At 46.9% G+C, this 8,866-nt stretch overlaps 1 protein-coding gene across 3 annotated transcripts in view; it reads right to left on the bottom strand.

The window, feature by feature from the left end:
* Window positions 1–313: 313 nt before the first annotated feature.
* The window catches only part of RGL1 (ral guanine nucleotide dissociation stimulator like 1), a 238,297-nt gene continuing 229,744 nt past the window's right edge, over window positions 314–8,866 (bottom strand). For all 3 annotated transcript variants that reach the window (XM_066261321.1, XM_066261322.1, XM_066261323.1), the window contains 2 exons: window positions 5,274–5,388; window positions 314–2,663 (listed from right to left, as the gene is read on the bottom strand). In XM_066261321.1, coding sequence (XP_066117418.1) covers window positions 2,476–2,663; window positions 5,274–5,388 — 303 coding nt within the window. In that variant the 3' untranslated portion in view covers window positions 314–2,475. The remainder of the gene's footprint in view (window positions 2,664–5,273; window positions 5,389–8,866) is intronic.

Below are 8,866 nucleotides of genomic sequence, written 5' to 3'. Positions count from 1 at the left end.
CTGTCAAGAAGGATGCAAAGTGCTACCTTGGATCCTAACTTCAAGTTCAGTGTTATAAAAAGTGTCTCCTACTGCCGGATTCCTAAGAAGAGCAATCTAGCAGCAAGGAGTCACATCTGACTAAAGTCTCCTCAGGACAGCATTCTTTCCCCAAACCTGATTTGCCGGATTTGTGACATCTGCCTGTGGAGAGGGTCGCCCTCCCAACTCTACCACTGGTGTTGCTTGCCCATCCGAGCCAGAGTGGGATTCCTAAGAGCTTATTGACACGTCTAGAGCCCACAGCCCACCTGATTTAACACTCCAGATGCAATCCCTTTGGGTCCGGCAGCACACGCCAACCAAGTCCCAAACCAGTTTATTAGTTTAACCAAAAGGTAAACAGATGACGGAGATGCAGAAAGACAAGCATGTAAGCAGCTAAAAGCGTTACCCGGCTGTCCACCAGGACACAAACTTAGGACATTAAAGTGGCATTAAATAAACGAGGCTATGCTATATCTACTTGGAATTTCCATTGTCTTTAAAAAAAAAAGAATATATATATATATTTTACATTGCAGTATATAAATCTAGACTCTACATGTACAGTATAAATACACAGGCGAGCCCATGGGCACAAGGATGTCTCGGTAGCTACGTGCTCTAACGAGGCCGACAGACAGTTCTCTGTTTCCTTTCTGACCTCCAGACCGACAGCATCAGGCTGGGCCACAGTCACGTCAGTGTCCATGTTGTCTAGCACCCTCCAAGCACAGAAGCACAAATGGGCCAGGCCTCGCAAACAGAGGAAAGTGCTTTGCGACTGGCTGAAACCCCAGCGGCCTTCACGATGCACAGGCTGGTCTGGTAGGAAGACGGAGGGAATGCGGAGCCCTCCTGGCCCGCTCCTTGGTCCACCGCCCCCAGGCGCTCAGCTCCCCTGTGTCTCCTGCACATCCCATACAGCTATTTACAGTACATCCCACAGACCTCACAGAACCTTTGGGAGCTGTCATGCAAGGTTAGGCAAAAAAAAAAAAAAAAAAAAAGAAAAAGCTCCATGTTACAATCTACATTTTCACATGTGGTTTTGTTCTCTTTATTTTTGGAATAGAAAATGCTGTTTGAGATTTTTTTTTTTTCTTAAAAAGGGCAACATTCTGAAAGTGCTTCTTACACATGTCAACATCCCACATATGGCTTTTTAGTTCAAACCCCAGCACAGCTCAGACTTGGAAGGGAGAGGGTGATGGTGTTATTAGAGACAAAAAAAAAAAAAATGTCACTTAACAGTGACACTGTGATAGCAAGTGGGAGACATGGAAAAAAAAATGTTACAGATTCCATATGGAAGGACGAACCTCTCTAGACATGATTTAGAAACATATGCAGCCCCCATCCCTCCCCCATGACGAGGCACAATACTGCTACAAGTTAATAAGTAAAACGGGGCGCTGCCGTCAGCAGGGAACGTCTTCCGAGGGGCTGTTGCCGGAGCGATCGCTGCTTGAAACTCTTTCACAGGTTCAAAATGATCAAAGAAGAGTCAGTCGCAGTAGAACTTTCTACACCTGAGGAACAAATTGCACATAATATAGAGGAGCTACGATCCAGATGGCAAAAGGCTCCAGACAGAGAGTTTTACATGCAAAAGGCAATTGGAAAAGGCTGATAAGTTACCAAAGAACATGGCTATTTGTGCACGAATGACTGTGATATGCTTGTTGGGGGTAGGGGGAGGGCAGAAACGCAATGTGGATGCCGGAAATCAACACGGGCTTGTGTTGATTCCAGAAGGTGGCTGGACTGGAGGGTCGGCTGGGCCTCCACAGTGGCCCCCGCCTCCCTGGGGTGGCAGGAGGAGGGACTGCTGCAGAGGCCGGAAGCCACGGGCTCATCAAACCCTCTGCAAAGTGGCCTTTCATGGAGCCCGGGGCACTCCGGCCTCCGCGGTCGGTGGGTCGTTCCCTTCTGCTGGCGCTGGAGTGGGAACTCAGTCCTCTCCCTCTGACAGTTCGGACTTCTCATAATACTGGCACGAGGACGCTCTGTGTTCCCAGGATTGGATCCACTTACTTGGCAGGTGGGAAACCAGGTTCTTGGGTCCTTCTGTTTCCCTGTAAAAAGTGACCTCAACTTCCCAGGCCGTTGTGCAAATGTGTTCTTCTGTCGTCCAGAATATCCTCTAAGTCCCTCATATATTGGTATATATACACATACATACCAGATATGTGTAATATATATTTATAAATGTGGGTAATTTTACATTTCAGTCCCAAATGGGTCAAAGAGAATCAGTGAAGCATCCACTCTTTCGCGCCGAAGTCATCTCCGACGCCTCCATGACGTCTGGAGCCTCGCGCACCCGGGGAACTCAGTCGGGAGCTGTGGACGCCACCCGGTCCTCTAAAGCTGGATGGTCGGTGCCATCGCCGTGGCCTGTTCCCAGCCCCACGCTGCCGTGGGCAGGCAGGGGGCCGCAGGGCTGTGCCCTCAGAGAGTGATCTTGCTGTGTCGGTTGCTCCAGCAGCCCCGTTTAGCTGTCCTGGGCAGCGTCAGGCTGGTCCGGCTACGCATTTTCACTTGGTCTTCTGTGGAGTTCTTTTTGCGCAAAATGAAGTCAAAGTTCACTTGGCTGTTCATGGCATAAAAGACGTTTGCCGAGTCTGGGATCACAAGTTCTAAAACAGAGAGGTGAAGAGAAGGCGGTCAGCTTGTGCAGGTCAGCCCAGCACGGACAGCGGCAGGGGGAGACTCTGCCCAGAAATAAGGCTGGGACTATGGCCTTCGGTCCCTGGAATGTGAATTGAACCAGACAATGACCACCACCACCCCCAAATATAGGTTCCTACAACTTCTCAATCCCATTTTTTTTTAAAAAAACTAAGTACAAACACAATCTGAGAAACTCAACCCATGAACTAAATGTTGAAATGCACACTGCAAGAAAGTCCAGTAGGAGATAAAACCCAAGTGAATTTAAATGACATTCCCAACATCACAGCTGCTGAACGGCAGGGCCGGGGCCCCTTCCTCCTGCAGCCTCCTTTCCGCTCCAACGCGTGGCTCTCTCAGAGCCCATGAGGATCCAGGGACACGGGGGCGGGACAGGGGGTAGAAAACCTACAGGCTTTTCCAGGACTCCTTACTTGAATTTTCTGAATGGTTTTTGAAGTCATCCCTCATCCAACCCGTGTTCTACTCCTTCTGAGACCCTGCTTCGGCAAGAACGTGCATTTTAATATTAAACAGCCTCCAGGCGATACAGCTCATGTCTGTTCACACTGAAGCTACTGTCTACTTCAGTGGTTCCCAACCAGATGGCTGCCATTTCTGAACAAGGACTATTCCAAGTGTGATGTAAAATGATCAAGCAAAGTTACTTTAATGCATTTTGATTTTTAAAAGAAGGTACTACTATTTAGCACTCAGGGGAACGGGCATCTAAAATCCCCAGCAGGGGACACACAAGGTGACATGTGTGCGTCCCGCTCTGTGGCAGGGCAGAGGGAGGCAGCCAGAGGGCGCACCTGTGGCCGGCCGGGCTAAGTCAACCTGTGTCACCTCCAAACGCAGAGCTCCTACAGTGTCAGGGACACGGTCAGGTTGTAAGCCACTCTGAACCCATGTCTCATAAAGAATAACATCCTTCAAGTGTCTCTCATTATCTGCCCACAGAGTCCCATTTAGCTGACGAAGGACCGAGGCCTCGGGAGGTCAAGCAGCACCCCCTAGGCCACACAACAGTGAACAGAGACGGGCCCAGGCTGCACCTCGGGGTCCCCGGGTACTCGGCCCACCGGCCCCACCTTAGTGCTGTCTTGTCAGGAATGTGGTGGAACTCGAGACCACTTTTTAGGCTTAGAATTTTAACTGAAACTACATTAAAATATATCTTCTAACTGAGAAAGATGTGCCACACAAGTGAGGGCTCCGCTGAACAAATAAGAACATTTCTAAAAGGTGGTTGAAAAAGAATTTTCTCAGAGGCAGTAATAGTCTTCCATCTCTGGAGAAAGGTACTGCTGATTTTGGCCATTCTAACGCCTCTGGGCCCACGGCCCAGCCCTGGGCGATCCGTTGGTCCAATGGAGTAAGAGCAGCTGCTCTCTCCCCATACCCCCACCTGCATAACCCTTCTTTTCCTTTGGGGGGGCACCGTTTGTTGGTCAGAGCCCTACATGAAGACCCTCGCATTGGTTAGTGCTGGCTCTGTCGGCCATATGTCTGTTCCCACTCTGCTTGGAAACCAGACTTACTCAGACTGAGTCACTTTCTAGGAGGTGACAGCATAGAGGAGTTATCTACCAACTCGTCTCCTCCTCTCAACAAAGACAACCCAGCTCAGATCAGCAGAGAGAGACACATGCAGGGCGATTATCTGCCCAGAGTTTTCATAAAAGCAATTTTGCAGACCACCAGTTCTTTGTCTCAAGAAGTGTGAACTAAAGACCTTTCAGATTCTGGTGGTAAAAGCTTTTGCTACTTGAAGGTCAATCATGAATAAAGATAAACTGGAAGGCACACTTATACAAGCCTTTCATAAATGATTAACTGAAACCATAGGACAGGGGTCCCCAAACTGTGGCCCCCTGAGGCCATTTATCTGGCCCCCGCCGCACTTCTGGAAAGGGCACCTCTTTCATTGGTGGTCAGTGAAAGGAGCACATTGACCATCTCATTAGCCAAAAGCAGGCCCATAGTTCCCATTGAAATACTGGTCAGTTTGTTGATTTAAATTTACTTGTTCTTTTTTTTAAATATTGTATTTGTTCCCGTTTTGTTTTTTTACTTTAAAATAAGATATGTGCAGTGTGCATAGGGATTTGTTCATAGTTTTTTTTATAGTCCGGCCCTCCAACGGTCTGAGGGACAGTGAACTGGCCCCCTGTGTAAAAAGTTTGGGGACCCCTGCCATAGGAAGTGATTATAGACACTGTTACATTTCAGTTCATGCACAACTCAGACACATGTTGTTGAGTACAGGAGACCCAACAGAACCCCCTCTACCCCACCGCCTGATATAAACAGAGACCTGACACAGGACGAGAAGTTTACAAAGAACGGGAAGCAGGAATACTCAGCAAAACTGCAGAAATAACAAGGTTTGCAGGGGGGCAGGGCAGCCTGAAAGGCTTCATTCTACAAGGGAGCTGGAGGCATGGTTCTCCACACAATCCACCTTTGCACAATTAAAAAACCCACTTGGTTCCATTTTTAAAAAGACATTGTATATATTTTCTGTCTTCTAAACCTGGGGCAACCCTCTGGGAGAGAAAGCCCGCACCCACCTTTGTCCTCCGAGATGACCTGCACCAGCTCGTACTCCTCGGCCGGGTCCGAGTCCAGGTTGTGCTTCAGCATGGCCCTCTGGATCACGGCGGGAGTTTTATCCTGGCTCGTCAACTGCAAAGACAAAGAAGCCGTTGGTACAGTATTTAGCTTCATGCTTCCTGGGAGTCCCCCTGACCCTCTGGTTTCTGCTGTCTTTGCCGTTCCAAGCAAATTGGCCCAGTGGAAGGAGAACAGGACCAAGAGTCAGAGCTCCTGGGTCCTAGTCCTGGCTCGAGCCTCAGCAGTCAAAGGATAGTGGGTCCTCTACTCTCAATCACCCCCTCTCTGTCACAGAGTCTGCCTCCTATTGGAACAGAGAAAAGGCAGCCTTGCTTGTCCACCTTGCACAGATTGAGGTGCATGAAGGTACTATGAAAAACGTATTTTTTCAGTCTTGGGCCCAAATTATCCTGACCTGTTGAGTTGCTGCTATGGTACTGGTTACAACTCGTAAGTCAGAAATGGCCAGTCCTGCACACCAACCATCTCAAAAAATGTGACCCAGCAATCCTATTCCTAGGTGTTACCAAGAGAAATGAAAACACGTATCCACAAATGACTGGCACACAAATGTTCAGGGGAGATTTACTCCTAGCAGCTAAAGACTAGAGTCAACCTGAATCTCCACCAGCAGGAGAACAGGGGATGGATAAAGAAATTATAGTCCATTCCCAAGAGAGCACTGCTCGGCGGATAAAAGGGAATTAAGAGCTGATCCACACAACATTGGGGAGGAATCTCTAAAAACGTCACGTTGAGCCAAAGAAACCGTAAATAAAAGATTACATGCTGCAGGGGTCAGTTCTCTCAAAACCAGGCCAAACTAACCTGGGGTGTGAGAAAACTAACTCTAATTAACCTTAGCTAGGTTAAGAGGGGTCTGACGGGGAAGGGACACAAAGGAATGGTTGGAAGAACAAAGAAAGGCTCCTAATCTAGGGTGGCAGTCACATACATAGTCATAGACACAGACGTAGGCATAGACAGAGGTAGAGGGAGGGACAGTTATCAAAACCCCAAGAATGGAACACAAGATTTGTGCATGTCGTCGTTTGTAAATTATGCTTCAAGCTTCTAAACGTTTAAAAAAGAGAAATCTAGCATTTTTTTTTACATCACCAGTTCTGATGTTCCCCCTTTATCTCTGCCCACCAGCTACCTGTCTGCAGGTGCTTAGCAACAGAGGGCTGACTTACCTACCGTCCCTCTGTCCCTCCAGGCAAGTCCTTTAAATATGAAAAGGAAAATGAAAACAAACTATTCTTACTTAAAAATAACAGCTATTCTCTGCATGGGGGAAAAAGGAGAGACAACCACAAAAACAAAACAGAAAACAAGTCTAAAGTCCTCCGAAAACTGTGCCACTGTGAGCCTGAGGATGTCTCCCTCCAGTCAGGGGCAGCAGCTGGCATTTGCGATTCCATAAACAACATGCATTACAATGGGGTCCTTGTCGGCAACAAAGACCCTGCACATTTGTCTCTTACCAAAACATCTGGCGGACCCATTTACAAGGGAGAAATAAGTGCACACAAATTTTTAACGGAGGAAAATATGTTGTTTAATGGGCTAAAGGAAATACTCCAGTGATATATATAATGCGAGCCTTGTTTGCAATTATAAATATCTAGTATCCACATTAGAAAAGTGTTTTAAAAGAAAAATTAATTTTCATAATGCATTATTTAATCCAAGACATCCACTTCCATATATGATCAATATAAAAATTATTAATGAGGTATTTTACATGCTTGCTTTTTTTGTACTAAGTCTTCACAACCTGGTGTATATTTTACACTGACGTCTCAACGTAGACTGTTCCCATTTCAAATGCTTAATGGCCACATGTGGCTGGTGGCTGTTCCACCTAATGAAGCCCTGTCATTGACACTTGCCTGTGGCCTTCATGCGCCTGAACTAGGGGGTGAAACAATGGCGTGTCCCATCCCTGAGGTTAGTTTTCTAACACCACAGGTTAGTTTAGCCTGCTTTGAAAGAAGAGACTCCTATAGGATGCAATCTTTTGTGTCTTGTTTCTTTGGCTCAACATGGTGCTTTAGAGACTCGTCCACATTGTTGCATGTATCAGTGCTTAGTTCCCTAAGAGGTAAAGCAGGCTGAAAATACAGTAACAGCATGAAGACCTTGGCTTCCTGGTGGTTCTCCTCCCTCTCTCCCACGCTCCTTGGTCAGCCCTTCCCTTGCTAGCACTTGAGTTCTTTGTCAGCCCACGTTCACTCCCCCCCGACCCTATCCACCCAATAGGTCTGGATGGCTCCCAGTATTGTACTCCAGTACCAACCCATACTTCTGACCATAGACAATGCCATCTGGATCTCCTATTGGTAACATCAATCTCAATGCCCCCAAAACCTCCTCCTCCAGTAGTTCGTATCTCATTTGACACGACCGCAGAACACCAAGCTGCCTGGATAGCCCTGAGTCCTCCCTCTTCCTCGTCTCCCACAACAGTAACCAAAAAGTTGATAACGGAATGAATGGATTCTATAATTATACCTTATAAAAATCTTTTTTAAAATCCACATGTTTTCCAATCACATGAGCATCATCCAAGCCCTTATCATCTCCTACATGGAATATGATAGCAGCTTCCTAACTGGCTTCCCCACCTCTATCGAGCCCCTGGACTCCAGCATTGAGACTCCACAGTGCCAGTTACCTTTCTAATGAATCTTTTTTTAAGTGTGGGGAGGGGAGATAGTAAGACAGACTCCTGCATGCACCCCAACTGGGATCCACCCGGCAACCCCGGTCTGGGGCTGATGCTCGAATCAATCAAGCTATCTTCAGCACCCGAGGCCATGCTCTAACCAATCGAGCCACTGGCTGCAGGAGGGGAAGCGAGAGAGAAGGGAGAGAGAAAAGAGGAGAGAAGCAGATGGTCGCTTCTCCTGTGTGCCCTGACCAGGAATCAAACCCGAACGTGCATATGCCAGGCAGATGCTCTATCCAGCCAACCAGCCAGAGCCCTAATGAATAAATCTGATCATGACTTAAAAGCCTTCAATAAAACCCTACTGCCTGTGGGACTAACACAAGCTCCTTCGTGTGGGCCTTAGGCCCTTTATAATCTGATCTGAGCTCCATTAGAGCATCTGGAACATTTTGAATAATGCTTTATAATCTCCCTTTTGATTATAAGTTCCTCAAAGAGAGAAATGTCTCATTCATCTCCCTATCCCCAAATCCTCAGCCAATGATTAGTACACAACCAAGCTCATGACTTATTTTGTTGATTCAATGAATGCTTTGGTAAAGCTCTCTTTAGAATGTTAAAAGATAGCTGCCTTAATATCACATGTCATATTCAGAGCTCAGCTTATAAGCACTCAGAATGCCCTCAAAAAAGACCAGTGATGATAAGATATAGGATTTATTGAGGGATTTCATTGCAAAAGGAAATCTGCTCTTCAATATATGCTATGTCTTATCAACTAAAGAGTCCATTCTGTGATATGATAACCACACCAGCTCTTATACACATATACACACCAGGAGAGACTCTGTCATAGACTGCCATTATTCAAAG

Source organism: Saccopteryx bilineata, chromosome 2 (genome assembly GCF_036850765.1).
Source record: "Saccopteryx bilineata isolate mSacBil1 chromosome 2, mSacBil1_pri_phased_curated, whole genome shotgun sequence".
Classification (NCBI taxonomy): Eukaryota; Metazoa; Chordata; class Mammalia; order Chiroptera; family Emballonuridae; genus Saccopteryx; species Saccopteryx bilineata.
Note: the sequence above shows the minus strand (reverse complement) of the source record. Positions and strands in the feature narration are given on the sequence as shown.